Genomic DNA, 21,826 nt, shown 5'->3' with positions numbered 1-21,826 from the left:
TATCTCCAGCATACAACACACATGTAAACATGCACAGCAATTTGGCCTCCTTGATGAGGTGTGGGGGGGGGGGGTGGTGGATGTTGGGGTGCTGGTTGGCTTAGTTAGCTGTGCGGCAAGTGTGGATTGGATTGGTGCCAACAGGAAGTTTGATCCCCGTTCTCTGCATTCTTGCCCTCCCCATGGGAGAAGTGGGTCGAACTTGGTCATTAGCATTTTTAATTATCACATTATTAAGTTTCATCTCAGAATCCATCTGAAAAGAACCGTAATATTGGCGAGTCTTTACTTCCTCTTGCTGGGAATAGGAATATTGGAGATTTTTGTGCAATAATGGCTGTGATGGATTGGTAGCTTAAACTGCAAAGGTTTTTGGTTTAACAGTTCTGAGCTCAGTCAGTGAGGGAAGCCATTACATGCATTGGACCACCACTCCACGTTAAACAAGGTTGATGTAGTGGGAGCACTCCTGAGGAAATTTCTAGTCATAACACAAGACTTATTTGTTATATATATAAATCAATTAGTGAGACACGAAAATGAAAAGTTTGAGCATAAGAGGGTTTTGCCAATCCAAACTTACCAAAATGATTATTGGAAACTTTGATTCTATATTATTATATTTACATTGTATTTGATTTCAATATTTTTATTGGATGTGGGATTTTCACAGTAACTTCATTGTAGAATTAATGTCAGCCTCCTTGTGACACCAATAAATAAACTCTAAAACTGGTTCCAGTATAAATAAATGTTATTTGCTTTAGCTTTAAAAGAGTATTTAATATTCTACCAATCCAGAAGAGAGCTGTTTCACAGCACAGAGTTAACCCAGTGAAGTGTTAGGTCATGCAACTCTGAAAAAGGCGGATTGTCAATAAAAATACTGGATCATAGTGGGCAAGGTCCACCTGTAAAATTGCTGTGAATTTATAGAGGGAGAAAAATTGCTTCAGTGAAATATTTAAAATTTCAAACATTGTTATCTATTATAAATTGTCTGTAAGACCTTTGAACGTGGGAACTGTACCAAAGAAGGGTGGCAAACGGTCTGGTGCCTTTTCTCCAGAAACAGAAAGGGAAACAAAAGTATGGATCGGTTCATCTTGCCATGCATGAGAGACATGGGAATAGACAGATCTGGTCAGGGTAGGATGAGGTAGTTAGAATGGAATTTAAATACTAATTGGGCCAAGAGGCATAGATTCGTAGAATCCCTACAATTCAGAAAGAGGCCATTAAGGCCCATTGAGTCTACATTGATTAAGCATCCTACAAAATACCCCCTGCTCACCTGCCCGCCGATCCCCGTAACTCCTAATCCACCTTACCTACACTAAGGGCCAATTTAGCATGGCCATTCCACCTAACCTGCACATCTTTGGACTTTGGGAAGAAACTGGAGCACCTGGAAGAAACTCAGGCAGTTACAGGGGACAATCTGCAAACTCCACACAGACAGTCACCCAAGGCCGGAATTGAACCTGGGTCCCTGGCGCTGTGTGGCAGCAGTGCGAACCACTGCGCCACCCTGCTGCATGTTTCTGTTTCCATCTATTTGAATGTAATCTAACCTCAGTTGTGGGCAGACGAGGAAAAATTGCAAAGGAAATTCACCATTCTCCGACTGGAATTACATCAAGAGACCTGTGCAGACACGATGAACCGAAGGACTTCTTTCTCACCTGTAAAACTCAATGACTGAGCTTTTAAAAATTTCTTTCATGGGATGTAGTTGTAGCTGACATAACCAACATTAGTTGCCCACTCCCAATTGTCCTTGAAAATGAGTGGCTTGCTGGGGCAAGTTAGATGGCAATTAAGAGTCAACTGCATTGCCCTGGGTCAGGAGTCACATGTATGGTAGATAATTTCAAATTTCCTTCCCTAAAGCACATTAGTGAAGCAAATGGATATTTTTCTAAATTTTGGTCAAGGACAGTTTCATGGCAGCATTACTGAGGCTTGGTTTATATTCCATATTTATTAATTGAATGTTAATTCTACCAGTTACTATAGTGGGATTTGAATCCATGTCTGCAGAACATGAGCATGGGCCTCTAGATTACTAGTCCAGAGATCTAACCACTGCACTACCATCTTGTCTAAGTTCCCTCAGGTCCTCAGCCTCCATGTATCCATAATAATGGATGAAATTAATGAACACTTGGGTTGAAGGTGTGGCTAACCAGGAATATTCATGATGGATTTATAAATGACAAGTTGACTGGCCAATTGAATTGATTTTTGTTAGAAAAATTTGCAGAGTGTATAAAGACAACAAGAATGAATTTTTACAGAGGAGAGTCTGTACAAGAGCTCTTTGTTTTCCATTAATTTTAATGATTTTAACATTGCTATGAAGAATTTTATTAAATTTGATGATGATATTAAAGGAGAACAACTGGCAAATATGATATGCACTGTGCTGCCTGTGGGCTTGTCTTGCTAAAGTCTTGAGATAATAAGGCCATAAGATATAGAAGCAGAATTCGGCCATTCAGCCCATCGAGTCTGCTCCGTCATTCAATCATGGCTGATAGGTTTCTCAACCCCATTCTCCAGCTTTTCTGCCACCCCTTTACCAATCAAGGACCCACCTATCTCTGACTTAAGTGCACTCAATGACCTGGCCTCCACAGCCTTCTGTGGCAACGAATTCCAAGAAATTCCTCCTCATCTCAGTTCTAAAGGGTTGTCTCTTTACTCTGAGACAGGTCGTAGTCTCTCCTGCTAATGGAAACATCTTCCCCACGTCCACTCTATCCAGACCTTTCAGTATTCTGAAAGTTTCAATGAGATCCCACCTCATCCTTTGAAACTTCATCAAGTACAGACCAAAGTCCTCAGATGCTCATCATAAGTCAAGCTTTTCATTCCTGGGATCGTTCTTGTGAACCTCCCCTGGACCCTCTCCAAGGTCAGCACATTCTTTGTTAAATATGTGGCCCAAGATTGCTTGCAATATTTTAAATGTGGTCTCTCCAGAGTCTTATACAGCCTCAGCAGTACATTCCTTGTTTTTGTATTCTAGTCCTCTTGATGTATTTAATAGTTACCTCACTTTGGTAATAATGAATGCATGAAAATTGTGTAAGAACTGGATCTACATTTCTGTTGTATATTACAAGAACAGACTTTGGTTTAAAAACTATGAGGCAAGCTATGTTGTGGTGCTGCCTCATTTCTGTGCTGTTTATTCAGTAGAACTTTTTAATAATAAACTTATCAACATTAAACTGCAAAAAGGCATATGATTACTCTCCCCAGTTGCATAGAATTGAAAAAGAGCTCCTATTGCCTTGGTAATTTATAGGCAGTTTTCTGGATGGAATCCTAATCTTCATGTATGAATCTCTTGGCAGTTTTGCTGCATCTACATCAGCAATTTCTCCCTACTGTTTTGGATTATGAGGCAATTTACTCCATTATCACTGAATGTTGGGATGTCAATGAAGAGTTAGGTCCTGAAATTCAACTGTGTAAGTGTGGCAGAACAGAACCCCATTTTACCAATGGTCACAAACATATCTCAAATTCTGGGGACAGGGTAACGTTCCTGTTTGGGGTGGGCTGCTGTCACCCTTCCTCATATGGCCCCTGAGAAGTGGCTCCGTAACCTTCTCTGAAGTTGAGGATAAACATCTTCAGCTTCGAGGGAAGCCTGGAGTCTTGTAAAATAAGGTAATCAGTGAATTGCCTTGGTCTCATCAAGGTTTGGCCATTTTAAAAGACATTCAGCAGACCTCATGCCATCTGCTGGCTGCTGACGTTGAGACCTTGTAATGGAAATATAGGTGAGTTCCTCAACAACTCTTGCAAATGCATAATCTTGCAAGAAGTGGGAGGGAGGGCAGAGATCCTTCTCTAGAATTTAATGACTGCACTGGTGGACTCAGTCACTGGCTAGAAAATGATCCTCCCTGCCATCATGGTGGGGAGTCCCACCGAATCCCTATAGCGCAGAGGCCATTCAGCCCATCGAGTCTGCACTGACTCACCTGAAAGATCATCTTACTCAGCCACTCTGCAACTGCCCCCGCCCTATTCCCGAAATCTTACATATTTACTATGGTTAATCCACCTAACCTATGCATCTTTGGACACTAAGAGGCAAATTAGCATGGCCAGTCCTCCTAAGATGCGCATCTTGTGTTAAATGCAATTCTGTAGTTAGTCATATGAACACCTAACCAGCACGTCTTTCGGAGTGTGGGAGGAAACCGAAGCACCCAGAATAAACCCATGCAGGCACGGGGTGTACATGCAGACCCCGCACAGACAGTAACCCAAACTGGGAATCGAACTCCAGTCCCTAGTGCTATGAGGCAATGGTGCTAACCGCTGTGCCACCATGCTGCCCCCATTGCAGCAACTTTGTTTATAAAAAGTAGTTACTGGTTAAATGTGGATGTTGATATTCTTTCAGATACTTATAGATCCTTAATAATATAATGATATTGTGGGGGAGGCGATGGAGTAGTGATATTGTTACTGGAAAGTAATTCATAATCCTCTGGGGACTTGGGTTCGAATCCCACCATGGCAAATGATGAAACTTGAACTCAATGAAAATCTGAAATTAAAAGATGACCATGAAACCATTGTCAACTATAAAAACACATCTGGTTCATTAATGTCCTTTAGGGGAGGAAATCCGATGCCCTTACCTGGTCTGGCCTACATGTGACTCCAGACCCACAGCGATGTGGTTGACTGTTATCTATCCTCTAAAATGGTCAACCGAGCCTCTCAGTTCAAGGACAATTAGGGATGGGCAATAAATTTGGCCAGCCAGTGATGCCCACATCCCATGAATAAAATAAAAAAAAACAAATATATATTCATTGAGTTGCATTGTCAAGAACAGTATTCAGTTCTGGCCATCTGATTAGAGTGAAGATGCAGAATTTTTAACAGATGTTCAGAGAAGGACAGTTATTTCTGAGCCACACGCAAAGGTTGTCTATTCTGGATCTTCACTATCTTCAACTGGGCAGGATCACAGGATGCTGTATGGAGACAAAATCAAGGTGTTGCGAAGATGCTGGAAATTGGAAATAAACACAGAAAACTCTAGAACATTCAGCAGGAGGGGTAGTGGATTGGAGGCAATTCGAATCAAATCCTCTTCAAAGCTGACTGGATTGGGTGCGGTTCTGGTTTTATGTCCCACGCAGTTTTACTCTCCATTGAAGTAACATTGAGTGAGGTGCAAAACCTGTTTCTTACCCCCTGGTTTCACATTGGGTGGGTTTGGTTCACATTTTGAGTCAATAATTTCATCAGAACACCGCAATAAAGAGGTTTTTATGGAGAATAGAGAGGTAAAAAGAACCTCTTCTTTTCAGCACAGGAATTGAGGACCAAGAGACCTGGTTCAAAATGAAAGGGGGCAAATGTTAATAGGAAATTTAAGCCACATTTTCTTTCGTAAGAAAGCAATGGAGTTGTGCATCAGAAAGATGCAGGGTGGAATGGAGATCATGGTAGTGTGTTTTAAAGAAAAAACACTGGAATTCCTGCTGGTGAATTGATTTTATGAATTAATTTAATGGAATAATACAGTCTATAGTTCTGTAAGTTGTCAAGAATTACAAAAGATGTACTAAGCAAAGTGTAGATGTTTGACACAGGGTAAAAGAACTCCTCTGAAGTGCCTCATTAATTGTCTGCTCTCCAAGCCTGACATTCTTTCTGATTTGATTTGATTTATTATTGTTACATGTATTAGTATACAGTGAAAAATACTGTTTCTTCCGTGCTATACAGACAAAGCACACCATTCATAGAGAAGGAAAGGAGAGAGTGCAGAATGCAGTGTTACGGTCATTGCTAGGGCGTAGGGAAAGATCAACTCAGTGCGAGGTAGGTCCACTCAACAGTCAGATGGCAGCAGGAAAGAAGCTGCTCTTGAGTCGGTTGGTACATAACCTCAGATTTCTGTATCTTTGTTCTGATGGAGGAGAGAATGTCAGGGTGTGTTGGGTCCTTAATTATGTTGGCTGCTTTTCCGAAGCAGCAGCAAGTGTAGACAGAATTAATGGACGGGAGGCTGGTTTGAGTGACGGATTGGGCTACATTTTGTAGTTTCTTGCAGACTTGGGTAGAGCAGGAGCCATACCAAGCTGTGATACAACTTGAAAGAATGCTTTCTATGGTGCATCTGTAAGCGTTGGTGAGGGTCGTAGTTGGCATGCCAAATTTAATGTCAGTTGCATCACACAAAGGTCTTATCTATTGTATGCGGAATTCTCCAGCCTCACCCGTGGCTGGTATAATGACATCAATGAGGCCCATGAGATTGGGCATTTGAGTATGAGCCCCCTTACTGAAGTCATAATTGCCTACCCAATTAGGGCGCCTTAGCTGTATATAAATATGGGAGTGTCAGGTCCACTCTCACTCCAGTTTCTAACTGTGTATCCGAAACTCCAGGAGTGGAATTAAGTTGTAAATAAAGGTAATCTGCTGAAGGGACACCGGCCTTTGAGGAATTATTTCAACAGAGATTCTCCAGTCCTGCTGCAGTGAGTGGAGATTTGGTTGAGTGCCAAATCTCCGTTCTTGCTGGCAGCAGTGGCAGGGTGTATGAGACCGGCTGTACTCTTTCAGCTCAGCTCATTCTCATCAGAATGACCATTGGGCAACAGGCATATATTTTACAGTCATTTCCCACTTTGATGTGGTATTTGCAAAGGCCCATGACGGCTTTTGAGAACTATAGTTTAGCATAGTGCGACTCACTGACATAGTGATTAGCCCTGCTGCCTCACAGTGCTAGGGACCCAGATTCGATTCCTAGCTTGGATCACTGCCTGTGCGGAGTCTGCATGTTCTCCCCATGCCTGCATGGGATTCCTCCGGGTGGCCTGGTTTCCTTCCACAGTCTGAAAGATGTGCTGGTTAGGTGCATTGGCCGCACTAAAAAATTCTCCCTCAGTGTACCCGAAAAGGCGCCTGAGTGTGGTGATTAGGGAGTTTTCACTGTAACATAGTTGCAGTGTTAATATGTTACTTGTGACAGTAATAAATAAACTTAAATTGAGGTCGAATTATTGACAAGGTCCCTCAGAAGATATGACTCACACATGGTGCACCTTATAAAGCCATTTCCTGAGACAAAGCGGAATCAAGGATTACAAATACTTGGAAAAGTTCCTTTCCAGTACTTGGGGGAAAGTTTCCAGCAAAGCTGTATTACTTAAAACACAGATGTCTGCATTACTCATGTCACACGTGGCTTTAACATTTTAAAGAGTTGATGTGGTCTGTCCCTAGGGTTTCGATATAATTGAAAATATGCTGAGAGATAAGCAGCATGGAGAAGGACAAGATCTGGAATCTTCTGCCACCTTGAGCTGGTGCCGTTCGACCACTTGCTCAGCAAGATCCACGCTGCTACTGGAGGACACCATACAAGCCTTTGAAAATGACACCATGAAAACCATGGCCTTACAGTTTCGCCTGGATGAGTCGCAAAAAATACTCCAGAAGGAAAGAGAGTAGGTGAAAGATTTAGTAATATTATTGCTGTATTTAAAGATGAGAGTTGAACTTCCAAGAAACTGCAGCTCACGCAGTGGGAATTTGTGGTTCCTCAGACTTATGGGGAGGGGCAGGGCGGGCTGTAAAGACCTCAACAAGGCCCATGAGGTTGGATTCTTGGAATATGATTGAGGCCCTAATTGCCTACCCAATTAGGGCACCTCACCTGGATATAAATATGGGAGTGTCAGGTCCACTCTCACTCCAGATTCTGGAAGTGTACTAGAAGCTCTAGGAGCGGAATTAAATTTGTAAATAAAGGTAATCTGGTGAAGGGACACTGGCCTTTGAGGAATTATTTCAGCTGGGATTCTCCGATCCTGCTGTAGTGAGGCATGTCAATTTTTACTCCTCGCATTGAGAACTTTTAAATGTGAGGAAGGTCACCTGAGCTGGTCAACAGATTAATGGACAATCCAAACCTGGCATCAGAATGTCATGGCTGGTTTGGTTTGGTAGCTCCATGATCTGATTGGGCCATTTTGAGTATTATAATACCCATTGTTAAGCAAGGGCTGATTGAAAAGTCAGAACAACCTGCTCATTGGATGGTATAGAGGCGAAGGGCTGGACTTGCACAGACCTAGGAGTATTCTGTGGATCCAGACGTATAAGTGCTGCTCCTACATCCTTCAGATCCCACTTTCATAGAGTCAATATAGTGCAGGAGAGGCCATTTGGCCCATCAAACCCACACCAACTCTCTGATACCTTACCCAGGCCCTCTCCCCTACTCCATCCCTGTAAACCCATGTATTTACCATGGCTAATCCACCTAATTTACACATCCTGGTCCCAAACTGAAGTATCCATCTCAGAAGTTAAAATCCAGCCAATACTCTCCACATTTCACAGGGAGGTATCAGGACTGTCAGGTTTTGTAAACTGTTATTCTTTAAACTGTCTATTAAATTATAAAATAGAATTTTGTTGGAAGTGTAGAAAGCAGCTCATTAGCATTTCTACATGGGCCCGTGTGATTCATCATGCCATGGAGATGAGTTTTGGGAAAAGAAGAGTCTATAGCAAGCCATTGTAGTATCATAAGGGTTTCGTAAGATATCACTGAACATCACAGCCATAAGTCAGTTTGCAAGAATGCGAGAGAGCAGGAGGTAGAAACAGGAGCTAGTCTAGTACCTGAAGCAGAGAAAATGCTCATCCTATTGTTCACCATAAAGAATGTGGGTGGGAGCTCCTGTTCAGATTGAGGAGGCCAAATTTATTTGGTGTTGAAGGGGGCTGGAAGATTCACCTAGTTTGGGCTGGAAGAAAGAATTTTCAGTATTGACATCACTGTGGAAAGTCAGTTCTGGGATTAGAAGTTCCTGGCTGGGAAGGGAAAGAGGAAGCAGGCCATGGGGAGCAGGGAATAACTTTGGACTGGCTCTAGTAAAATGTAGGGTGCACTCTTACTAGCCATTGACACCACACTCCTGCTGCAGCGAAGTCGGAGAATTTGGCATCCAGCCAAATCCCCATTCAGTGCAGCGGGATAAGAAAACTGGACTGACGTGAATAGCCATAACATTCCGGCCAAAGTGTCCATGTAAGGGAAATGTGATGTGTAACTGGGGTGGGGAATTGTCAGTTGTGTTAACAGTCACATGGGGGGATTTTATCTGTAGTTTAAGTTATAAGTTGCCAAATAATTAATGTTGCTTTCAGTTGCGTGTTACAGCTAAGGTCTTAAAACTTGAAATGTTGTTGTGTGATCCTTTGAATCAGTCATTGGGAATTCACATATCTTTATAATGGTCTCTATGGAGATTCTAACACATTGGGCAAGAGTTTAACTCATTCAAAGCTCATGCATTTGGGTTTAAAATTGAACCCCTAAACTCTGTTTATCTCCCTGTGGAAGATGCCAGGCATGCTGATTTCTAGCTTTTGTTTTTTTATCCTGTTCTTAATTTGCTGTGTGGCATGTGAATGAAGTCTGGGAACATTGGAATTTCTGTCTTATAAAGGGAAACATTTCATTCTTTGAAGACTCATCATGCATAACCTGGCTTTTCGTGTTCTCTTACCAAGGATATTGGAAGTCAGAAGCATGCATAAGTTAAATAGTGTTTTTCCAACGATGGGAAAATGATATGCATTTCCGACTTGATGCTTCTACCAGTACAAAGTTTTGTATCCGTGGCTGAAATTTTCCTGCCCTTCCTGGCGCAGGGTCTTCCAGAGCATTTGGGGCTCAGCCAAATCTTCATTCACTGCAGCGTGACCGGTGAATCCCAGCTGCAGGTGAGGTTGGGAAATTGGGATCCCTTATTCCTCTCCCAGATTTTCTTTCAGATCTGAGCACTACTGAGTGAAACCTATCGCAAATTCTTTTGAAGTATTTTGTTCACACAAATTAGTGAGCAGTAAAGTGGCACAAAACTTTCACAGTTTTGTTTTTCTTGCAGAGTGATCTTGTTTTTTTGCAGAAATGAATATTAAAAGGCTCTGGCAAAAGATCTCGGGGTCATTTTCCAAGCCTGCTGTGTTGCGGGACACGTCAGCAGAGGCCGTTTCGCGGGCTTCCCATTGGGCACCTGGACCTCCGTATGTCTCCCAGCCAAAGATTTCCAGTGTAATCTACTCTGCACCGGAAATTGGCATGGAGCTGATTACCATATGGAAACCTAAATTTTAATTTCATTCGTGGATCCAGGACTGGTGAGGGTCGGGTTTGCTGGTGTGTCAGGGCTTTTGAGGGGGGGTAGGAATCGAGAGATTGGCGGGATGCGGGGGGGAGGTGTTGAGGATAGCAGAGTTGGCCAGGCATGGAGGGGGACCTCGGAGCTTGCCTGGGGATGTCCAGGAGGCCAGTGATGGGGGTGGGGGGGGGGCTGGTTGGAAGGAAGTAGTGGTGGGGTGCGGTTACAGGATTGGCCAGCGATCAGGACACCGGCAATGGGGGCCTGTGGGGCCACTGGGTATGCGCAATCTCTGCTCTGACAGATCGGCACGTATGCAGTGACCACCTCATCGCTATGCTGCCAGCCTGCCTCTTGACTTCAGCCAGGCTAATGAGATTGGCTTGCTAAAGTATAAACTACCTGATGAGCCCTAATTGATGGTTAAATCAGGGAACCTTATGCTCCCTATTTAAAGCAGGTGTGTCAGACTCCCAGCCCGCATTCAGCAGGGAGTATCTGGAGAGCTGGCTGTGTACAGATGTATAGTGTAAATAAAGTAACTTGGTGTTGGGACTTTCGCCTCTGTAGAGTTATTACTGAGGGAAAAGGAATGACCTGAAGGACCTTGCTGAACCACAGCACATATATTGAGGGTAAACTATTGTTGAGAGTTGAGAAATTGAACTCTTTTAACCAGGCAGTGGAGGACTGGGCCCAATATGTGGAAAGGAAAGGTCAAACAACGTAACCTCAGATGAGAAGCAAGGAGTTATCCTGCTGACTGCGTGTAGACCAGCAGCTTTTGCATTTATGCGCAGTTTAACTTTCCTGGAGGCACCGGACACAAAGTCCTTCCAAGAATTGGAACTTAATTCAAGAATATTGTGACCCAAAGCCACCCTTGATCCTGCGGAGGTATCTTTGACTCCCCGCTTCTCTAAATGTGGAGTTATAGTCACCAGTTTCCTAGCAAGGCTAAGATGTCTGGCGGAGGCTTGTGAATTCTGGAGGACGCTGAATGAGATGCTCCGAGACTGATTGGTGTGCAGAATTAATGATATGACTGTACAGAAATGCCTGTTGGCGGAGGCCCAGCTGGACTGTAAACAAGCATTACAGCTGGCCTTGTCATTAGAAAAAGTGGCAAGTGGAGCACGTGAGCTCCAAGGTATCCTGATGGAGGTAGAGGCCAACACCAGGGAGACTTGGTTAGGGGACTACCACTACAGGGCAGGCCATTACATAACGGCCTTCCAGAAGGATTCGGATACAAGTCCACCTATAGAGCCGCACCTAGACAAGGTCAGGTTAAGCCCAGAGTGACAGCAATTCCTGTAAAGCCCCACCTGACATGACATCACTATGATCACCAATGTCAGGATGCACAGTGGAGAAGCAAATCTTCTAAACCAACATGGCTGAAAAGAATATGTAGGCGAGGGATAGGAGAACGCACAACCTGGAAGCTCCCCCTAACTCTGACGAAGAACAGCCACTGTACATAGCAATGACAAAATCAGAACCCATCAAATTGTCAGTGAGACTGAATGGATGTCCAGCTTTAATGGAGGTTGACACAGGCGCAGCCGTATCAGTGATAGAGGAGACAGCGATTAACAAGATACGCACTCAACTCCAACTCTTAGCCCTGACCAAAACTTCAGCAAGACTGAGGACCTATACAAGGAAACCACTGAAAGTGATGGGTAAAACCCATGTGCCAGTTGCTTACAGGAAACAATTAGGCTGTCATAAATAGTAGTGGAACGTTCAGAACTGAGCCTATTAGGGCAAAATTGGCTAAAAGAGATCCAGCTGGATTGGACAAATACCTTCCAGCTGGAAAATGGACCTGAGTAAATATCCGGATGTTTCTCAGGAAGGCCTAGGGACAATTAAAGGAGTCAAGGCAAAATTGCACATCGACCCGGAGACTGCCCCAAAGTTTTGCAAAGCCCGACCGGTACCATTTGTGTTAATGGAAAAGGTTGATGCAGAAATCAAAAGATTACAGCACGAAGGAATAATAAAACTGGTCCAGTTCACAGAATGGGCGTGATTCCAGTCTTAAAACCTTTGCGGTGATTCCAAACAGACGATATATCGTTACTGTCAGCTAAACAAATATCCAATTCCCAGGATTGAGGACCTATACGCAAAGTTGGCAGGAGGACTCCTGTTCACAAAACTGGACATGAGCCACGCATTCCTGCAACTGTGGCTGGACGAGGATTCGCAATCATTTGCCACAATAAATACACTAAAAAGCCTCTTCCCATATAAAAGATTACCCTTTGGGGTTTCGTCAGCTTGTGCCATATTCCATAGAACCATGGAGAGCATCCTACTGGGGTTACCGCAGGTTGCTATTTGCTTAGATGATGTCCTCATTACGGGTAAAACAAGAACAGATCATCTGCAGAACCTGGAGGAAGTTCTCAGGAGATTTGCAGCAGCGGGAGTGCATCTGAAAGGGAGAAATGTGTCTGTTTAGCACTGTAAGTGACTTCCCTCAGGTACAAAGTGGATAAGTCGGGCCTACGTCCTTTGGAGGATCGGGTGCAAGTAATAAAGAAGTCCCGGCTCCCACAACCATCCAGGAGCTATGGTCATTACTACGGGAAATTCACAAAGAATAGGGCCTCCATTCTGGATTCCACCCCACCTCCCCCAATTGTTAAAAAAGGGACCAACTTGGGAATGAACGGTCCACCAGGACAGGGCTTTCAAGAAAATTAAACAGCAACTCTCATCCGAAAATGTATTTATAGACTATGACCCCAAGAAGGAATTATGCTCACCTGTGACGTGACCCCATATGGAGTGGGCGCAGTCCTGGCACAAAGATGGCAGAACGGACAAGAGCGGCCAATAGTATATGCCCCCAGGACCCTGGCAATGGCAGAGTGAAGGTATGCCCAGATTGAAAAGGAAGGACTGGCGGCAATCTTTGTAGTCAAAATATTTCACCAGTATGTATATGGGTGAAAATTGATGATATAACACATCATATCGTCTTGCTGGGCTTATTGAAGGCAGACAAAGCAGTGTCGCCAATAGCGTCAGCCTGGATCCAGCGTTGGGCATTATCGCTGGTGGCATATCAGTATTGATCGGAGCACCAACCAGGGACTAACGTGGCAAACGCAATACCTTAAGCCAGCTACCGTTACTGAACACCCCACCAGAATGGAGGAGACCGAGATGACGTTAAACTTTCTGGATACCCTCCCAGTGGATGCACACAATATACGCCAGTGGACACAGAAAGACTCTGTATTGGCGAAGGTAAAGCACCTGGTGCTCTCAGGGCAGCTGGAAAGACCAGTCCGTCCACAGTTCCATCCATACTGAAGCAGGAGAGAGCAGATCACGGTGGAAGATGGGATCCTGCTGTGGGGAGCACGGGTCAATATCCCAAGGCAGGGCCATCAGACAATACTGGCCAAACTACACCATGGGCACCCTGGAGAATCAAAAATGAAGATGCTGGCCAGGAGCTACGTCTGGTGGCCAGGTCTGGACACAGACATAATGAAACTGGTAGGACAGCGCCACGAGTGCCAATAGGGGCAGAAGGCACCACTGGCAGCCCCACCGCACCCGTGGAAATGGCCAAGCAGACCATGGTCACGATTCCATGTTGATCTTGCAGGCCTGTTTATGGGGTCCATGTTTCTGGTGATAATAAACGCCCATTCCAAGTGGTTAGCCGTCTATAAACTAAATTCAGCAAATACGACGGCAACTGTTGAGAAACTGTGCACCTCATTCGCAACGCATGGGATCCCAGAGGTATTAGTTTCCGATAATGGTTCAGTGTTCACCAGCCTAGACTTCATAAAATTTATGAATTCAAATGGGATCTGGCACATCAAGACGGCACCTTATCACCTGGCAACAGATGGGCTAGCAGAGCGAGCAGTCCAGACATTAAAGACCGGGTTGAAAAAACAGCCAGTGGTTTCATTAGAGACAAAACTCAAGGCAGTTATTTGATCACTCTGCATGCCACCACGGGAACTGTGCCAGCAGAGTTACTGATGGGCAGCCCCACACCAGACTGAACCTATTATTGCCAAACCTGGGAGGAAAGTTGGAAAGACAACAGGAAGCCCAATGCAGGGGCCATAACAACATCACCAAGAGAGGGACTTTGAAGCAGGGGAGCGAGTTTGGGTCAGAAATTATGCAAATGAACCCACCTGGGTATTCAGAACAGTTGAGTCCAGGACTGGACTGGTATCTTACCGAGTATGCGTAGGCGAGGCAGTGGTAAGGAAACACCTGGCCTCAAACTCTCCACCCATTCCAGAGCCGACTCTGCTCTGCAGCCCTAGGGATGAGCAGAGTTCCCCTCGACAATCCAGAACCGCCTCCTCTGCACCCTTGATGGTGACCTCAGGGTCCGAAATGGACACAGGGGACTGCAGCGATTCCTCTACCACCTGAAGTGGGCAAGAAACCAGACCTCCAGCGGTCACTGCGGAAGAGACGAGCACCCAACTGTTACACACTGCCGACATCAGAGGCTGGGTTGGTGGATCCTGACCCGGTGCTCAAGCGGAGGAAAAGACCCCTGAGGGAAGCAAACCAAGAGGATTCCTTGGACTTTAGGGAGGAGAAGTGTGATGACTTCAGCCAGGCTAATGAGGCTTGCGAGAGTGTGAACTACCTGATGAATTTTAATTGATGGTTAAATTAAGGAGCCTCATGCTCCTTTTTAAGGAGGTGTGTCAGTCTCCCAGCCTGTATTCAGCAGGGAGTAACTGGCTGTGTACAGATGTATGGTGTAAAGAAAGTAACTTGGTGATGGGACTTTCACCTCCGTGGAGTTATTACACAGAGGGAATCCCCCTCGGGCACTCTGTGATGCACTGAGTGTTGGAGATTCATTCTGGAAACGCTGAAAATATTGGCGGGAGTTACTCCTGTTTGCACCCGAACTGGGGACTTAGAAATTTTTTGGGAGAATCCCGGCCCTCGATGAGAGGCCATTGATGGTAAATATAGGGTGCAATCTTACCTGCCGTTCATGCCACGCTGCAGCAAGGTCGGAGAACATGGTGCCGTTCACTGCCGAGGGATGGGGAAATATCGTCAGTATGAACGGTAGGAACTTTCACAAATGCTGCCAGACCTGTGACAATTTTTTCAGCCCTTTCTATTTTGATTTCAGATTTCCAGGGTTTTTTGCTTTAAGGTACAGATTATGCCTTGAACAAGTTTCCAAGGACAGTGTCACTGCAGTTTTCCTCAAATAACATCTCTTTGACAGTTCAATGGCGTCATTATTGACGTCACTTGATTGATTGATTGTCGACACCCGTGATCGATAATGTAGAGATTGGAGCAATTAGTGGCTGGTGACTGAGTTTCTAATCCAGAACTCAAATCGGAACTGATTTCAGTGAAAGAGCCTGATGATTTTCACAATATCTTATCACTTGAACAGAGTAATCATCACCACAGTAATATTTCACATTACTTCTGGATATCTGTGCTAAATAAGTGGCACAGTGGTTAACACTGCTGCCTCAAAGCGCCAGGGACCTGGGTTCGATTCCCGGCTTGGGTCATTGTGTGGAGTTTGCACATTCTCCCTGTGTCTGCATGGATTTCCTCTGGGTGCTCTGGTTTCCTCCCACAGTCCAAAAATGTGCGGGTTAGGTACATTGGCCATGCTAAATTGCCCCTTAGTGTCCTGGGATGCGTAGGTTAGAGGAATTAGTGGGGCAAATATGTAGGGTACAAGGATAGGGCCTATTTGGTATTGTTGGTGCAGACTCGATGGACTGAATGGCCTCCTCATAGAATCTGTGATTCTATGAGGCACAGTACCATGGTTCGGGCTGCACACTTCCTGCCCAGGTCAAAGTTGATAAAGCTGAACCATGTGACCATTATTTCCTGTTGAGAAAAGGGGCATTTTTTCAATGGCCTCTCTGAGACAAAATGAAACATCTTAAAAATGAACCTTTCATTTCAAACATACAAAATTATGAAGTAAATTCTCCTCTCAAAGAGAGTAGTTGATTGATATCTTTATATGACCCCAGATTAATACTTTGAAATTGACATTTACTATGATAAATTGGGAATTCAACTACATTATTAAGGGAAGCATACTAGTGTGCTGCGCTTTGCAGGATTAAATGTGGCTTCATCCCAGTCATATCACATAAAGCAATTTCCTGAATTCTGCTATTCCTTTAGGCATGGTGCCAACTGTATGTCAGGTTTTCAGCACAGGTAAAGAAAGCAAATCTATTGGGGAAATCACCCTAAATTGCACTGCATTGCCTCCTGGTGGCTACTGGCAGTATTGCGGCGGAGTCCTGCCTGCAGCCTTGGAGTATCAGATGAAATACTATCGGGGCAAGAAAGAACTAAAACGGGACAAAAAGAGGTATACGTGTGGTTAAATGACACACCACAGACCCGGAAGGCTGCTGGTTGGATTGTCAGTCTCTGCTGTCCTTGTTCATCTCAGCCAGTGTGGCTTGAGTGAGGCTAACATTGGCACCAGTGTCCCAGGACTGAGGAAAGAGCAAAGGTTTAGAGACTCCATTCCTGAACACAAGAAGTGTTTATTAACAAGAAATGTTCAGCAGCCACTGGCAGTATTGTCTGCAAGGAGCTCCCAAAAAGCTCCACCCCCCTGGACTGATTCTCCAATCTGCGTCCCAATTGGACCCCCAGGCCAGATGACCCTTAGTCTGCCGTATTGCCCTTATATAGACACTCAACATAGGTTCCCACCACTAAGTAGCCTCTATTGCACAGATCAGGTGGATGTGGCCAAGGTAGGGAAAACCTGTGGGCCGGATAGGACGGAGAATTGTTCAACTAAACATCCTAAGAGCTGAGATTTCAGGATCACAGAATAATAATATCCTTTGCAGATTATGGATAATTCTTTGCTCCCATGGGAAGGAATTCTTGCAAGGAGAAAGCCTCAGTTTTTTTAATGAATGGAAATGAGGGGTGTATCCATGATTTTTTGAAACTACATCAGCAGTGGCTATTGAAGCATAGCATCATCCATATCGTTTCAGATCAGGGATATTATTGATGCCTGTCATTGGCAGTCGAAAAGTGGTTCATCAATGGAATAAAAATGTCCTTTTTATTCATTCATGGGACATGGGTCTTGTTGGCTGAGCAGTGTTTATTGCCCATCCCTAGTTGCCTGAGGATAGTTGAGAATCAACCTCAGTCCTGTGATTCTGGACTCACATGGTAGGGTGGCAAATTTCCTTCCCCAAAGAACATTAGTTAACCAGATGGGTTTTCTGATAACGATTTCACAATTATTGATGAATTCTTAATTCCCGATATTCTTTTTATTATTGAATTCAAATTGTACCATTTGCTGTGGTGGGATTTGAACCCAGATCCCCAGAACGTTAACTGAGTTTCAGAATTCATAGTCTGATGATAATACCACTAGGCCATTGTTTCCCCTCCGCTCCTATCAATACATCAACCAGAATTTGCATTTGACATTGGGATAAGTTTCAGGCTGTGTCGAATTTGAACATTCAACAGTTTACAAATTACTTGAGCTCCATTCTAAAGCTGTGTTATGCAATGCAAATCCCTGAAAGAGATGTTTCATAATCGCTTGGAGGCATCCACTCTTCCCTGTAAACCTTTTTGCTGCACTGTGCACTAGATAGGGATTTCCAGTCATGCAGCTGTGAAAACACGAGTCACCCTTTTGATATGTCAAGTATCAGTGTGGTTTTTGTGAGTTGGTTAAGCCTGAAAGGGGTGCCACAATTTCTCTGTGAGAGATGTGATACAAAATGTCATGATAACAGCTTAAGTACCACTCCCTGCAATGATAATATTAAAAATGGAAATAGTATAGGGTTTCCAAAAGCCACGGTCCATCATGATATTGAAGGCTGTGTTTAATGAGCTTATATCATATTCCTTTTTCACCTTGCATGGTGGTGCAGTGGTTAGCACTGCTGCCTCACAGTGCTAAGGACCTGGGTTCGATTCCCAGCTTGGGTCACTGTCTGTATGGAGTTTGCACATTCTCCCTGTGTTTGCTTAGGTCTGCTCTGCTTTGCCTCCCACAAAGATGTGTGAGGTAGATGGATTGGCTAAAATAAAATTGTTAGCTAGGGTAAATGCATGGGGTTATGGGGATAGAGCTTGGGTGGGATTGAGGTTGGTGCAGACTCGAATGGCATCTTTCTGCACTGTAGGATTCTATGATTTAAACATGTTGAAATAGCAGACAAGTGAATGTATTGTATATTATTCTTTGTCAGTCATTTCCAGGGCAATGCTCCTAAGTTTAGCATGGAAGCTTGGAGATAAAATGAGCAGTAATTTGAGATTATTTTATGATGGAAAATGTAATTTTCTGATGACCCTGACTAGGAGATTGGAAAATGGAATGACTCCTCCCGAATCATTTGCCAACCATTCAAATCAATAGTCAGATGGTCAGGTGCAGTGTATGCCTGAATTGCTTACCTGCACTTAAAATTGGAAAGATACCGCACTTGTGTATTTGAAGTGGCTTTACCCTGTTTAGGGTGGCTGTGATGATGAAGGATCATCCAGACTCAAAACATTGGCTCTATTCTCCCTCCACAGATGCTGTCAGACCTGCTGAAATTTTCCAGCACTTTCTGTTTTTGTTTCAGATTCCAGCACCCGCAGTATTTTGTGTTTTTCTCAGGATGGTGACTTTGGGCATAGTGTGAACTGGGTCTTTTTGTCTTGTACCATCTGCTATTCTTGGCTATGGAATGGCATTGAGTTTTCTGTCTAACAGCACAGTTCCCAGCTAATACTTACGCCTTGGTTAAGTTGAATTAACCCATGACATAACATATTACCTACTGGCTAGTTTAGAGTGGTTATTGTTACCGCACTTTGACCTCTTCAAATGGCTTAACCAGCAAGTACTCGCCATGGGTTCATAACCACATACTCCTCCACATACTCTTCCCCCAAATAAATGTTGCAATTCTTAAAAACTCATTTACACTGGCTGGGTCAGCGTTTGTTGCTCATCCCTAACAGCCCTCACTTCAGAGGGCATTTAAGAATCAACTACCTTGCAGTGGGGTCTAGAGTCACATGTAGGCTGGACCAGGTAAGGATGGCAGATTTCCTTCCATAAGGACATTAGTGGACCAGATGGGTTTTTAATGACAATCGACAATGATTTCATGGTCATTGTTAGACTTTTAATTCCAGATTTTTAAAATTGAATTTAAATTTCACCATCGACTCTGGTGGGATTTGAACCTGAGTCCCTAGATCTTCTCCTAGGCCTCTGAATTACAAGTCCAATGACATTATTATGCCACTGCCTCCCCACTTTGTTGTATAATACCAGAAGAGACGAGAGTATGTGAATTCTCCTGCCCGTCCCATAACCCCTCTCCGACTCTTTGAGCAGAGGGGGCTCTTAGGCACATCGATGACTTGCTGGAAATTTCCAGATATATTTGGCATTATGGCCTGAAACAGACTGCAATGTGTCATAGAATCTACAATGCAGGAGGCCATTTGGTTCATCAAGCCTGCATTAACAATAATCCCACCCAGGTCCCATCCTACCTCTATAATCCCCTGATATTAAGTGGCAATTTAACCAATCAACCTAACCTGCACATCTTTGGACTGTGGGAGGAACCCAGAGCAAACCCACACAGACACAGGGTGAACATACAACTCCACACAGACAGTCACCCAAGGCCAGCATTTAACCTGGATACCTGGTGTTGTGAGGCAGCAATGCTAACCACTGTGCCACCGTGCCGTCACTGCATTTTCGGCGAGAGATGGTGATTCCTTTGAGCAAATTATCAGACAAGCAGGAGACTCTCCATAGCAATTCACCAATATTGCCACCACCAATTCTTGACCTATACGGCGAGGGATGATTGTAGACAGTTAGATGCACTGGGGACTAAATCGGTCTGAGGCAATTCCACAAGGCAGTCAGTAATGAATTGGCAGCATATCTTACACCCTGCTCTTCAATTGACTTCAGCGGTAAAATAAAATGGTCTGGCAATTGCCTGTTTTGCATCGTCTCTAGGGCCCAATTTCTCCATCATTGTATTGGTATTTTCATCCTTGGGTTCTCATGGGAATTAAACACTGGCACAGATTTTGTTTTCAGCAGTGATTGAGGGGCCATCATGCTTTGTTTCAGCAACACTCAAAATAAGAAGAGGAAGAGAAAGATTGAGTTTAGGGAGAGGGATAAAAGAGACAGCAAGGAAAAGTTTAAAAAAATGTTTTTAAACCTTTTCAAGATCTCCAACAACAATTAAAACCTGAAGGAATGAAACTTGTAATTTAAAAATTATGCTTCCAGTGCCAAAGAGGTTATTTTTTGGCAGGTTAACATGTAATCACACAATAAAAGTTCACATAATAATTGAAAGGACAAATCCAACTTTTTCAGGTGTGTTTAGTGGGTATTTGATAGATAAGTGGCACAACTTCACAGTTTAGTGTATTTGAATGCAAAATCTCAGCATTGTGCCAGTGGGACAAAGTTTGTGGAGGAGCAGGACAAATTTGATTTTGCAATCAACTGCTGGATGCCAGATTGCCCGACTTATTCCATAAGGAGTAGCATGCTAGCACACTGGTTAGCACTGCTACCTCACAGCACCAGGGATCCAGGTTCAATTCCCAGTTTGGGTCACTGTCTGTGTGGAGTTCGCACATTCTCCCCATGTCTGCATGGGTTTCTTTGGGGTGCTCCTGTTTCCTTCTACAGTCTGAAAGTCGTGCTGGTTAGATGCATTGACCGTGCTAAATCCTCCCTCAGCGTGCCCGTACAGGCTTTGGAGTGTGTCGACTAGGGAATTTTCACAGTAAGTTCATTGCAGTGTTGATGTAAGTCTACTGTAAGTTTAAAGTTTATTTATTAGTATTATAAGTAGGCTTAAATGAACTGTGAACAGTTAAATGAAAATTTTTTCACAGTAACTGTAACCTTGTAACCTTGCTGTTAATCTTGTCATGAAATGTGCATGTAGAGTACATCAAGGAAGGTTGTCCATTCAAGCTCCATTGGAGGACTGGGTTCATATGTTGGGCTGACACTCGTCTTGTCCTGATGCAGTGCTGCTTTGTTAGATTTTGCTTTACACCAATCCCTATCTGCTTTAATCAATGACTCTGGTTAACATTACTTGAGGAGTAGGTAGACCTGTCAGTCCCCTGGCAACAGTGCACCCTCCAACACCACCATGATAACAGATTAATTTGTCTCAGTGGTATTTGCAGGAACACGCTGTGTATAAAGACATTTGCCACTGCTTTTGGAAGTAACTTGTGGTGCATGAAACCCTTTGATACATTTCAGAGAGACGCTAAATGCTATCAAGGTTCATGTCTTTCTTTTAACTTCTGCCCTTGAAGCCACCATGTGGGAATCTCAACTATTAGTTGGTTGTGAACATTGTTTTGTGTTGCATTGCATGAGTGTCTCTGTGTGACAGCCTGTGGTGATGGTAGTTTCAAGCAGAGCAAAAGAGGATACATTCGAAAACATCTTCAAAGACCACAAGTGATAAAGCCACACATAAACAACCTTATAATGCTAAGTGTTGAATATAGGTCATAACGCTCGGATTATCCTGGCTACGATGTAC

The 21,826-nt window shown here is 43.9% G+C and overlaps 1 protein-coding gene across 3 annotated transcripts in view; it reads left to right on the top strand.

The window, feature by feature from the left end:
* The window catches only part of LOC145346474 (coiled-coil domain-containing protein 102A-like), a 462,196-nt gene that overhangs the window by 79,219 nt on the left and 361,151 nt on the right, over positions 1-21,826 (top strand). For all 3 annotated transcript variants that reach the window (XM_080193782.1, XM_080193783.1, XM_080193784.1), the window contains exon 3: positions 7,282-7,505. In XM_080193782.1, coding sequence (XP_080049908.1) covers positions 7,282-7,505 — 224 coding nt within the window. The remainder of the gene's footprint in view (positions 1-7,281; positions 7,506-21,826) is intronic.

This window comes from Carcharhinus amblyrhynchos, chromosome 8 (genome assembly GCF_965287045.1).
Source record: "Carcharhinus amblyrhynchos chromosome 8, sCarAmb.v2.hapA, whole genome shotgun sequence".
Classification (NCBI taxonomy): Eukaryota; Metazoa; Chordata; class Chondrichthyes; order Carcharhiniformes; family Carcharhinidae; genus Carcharhinus; species Carcharhinus amblyrhynchos.
Note: the sequence above shows the minus strand (reverse complement) of the source record. Positions and strands in the feature narration are given on the sequence as shown.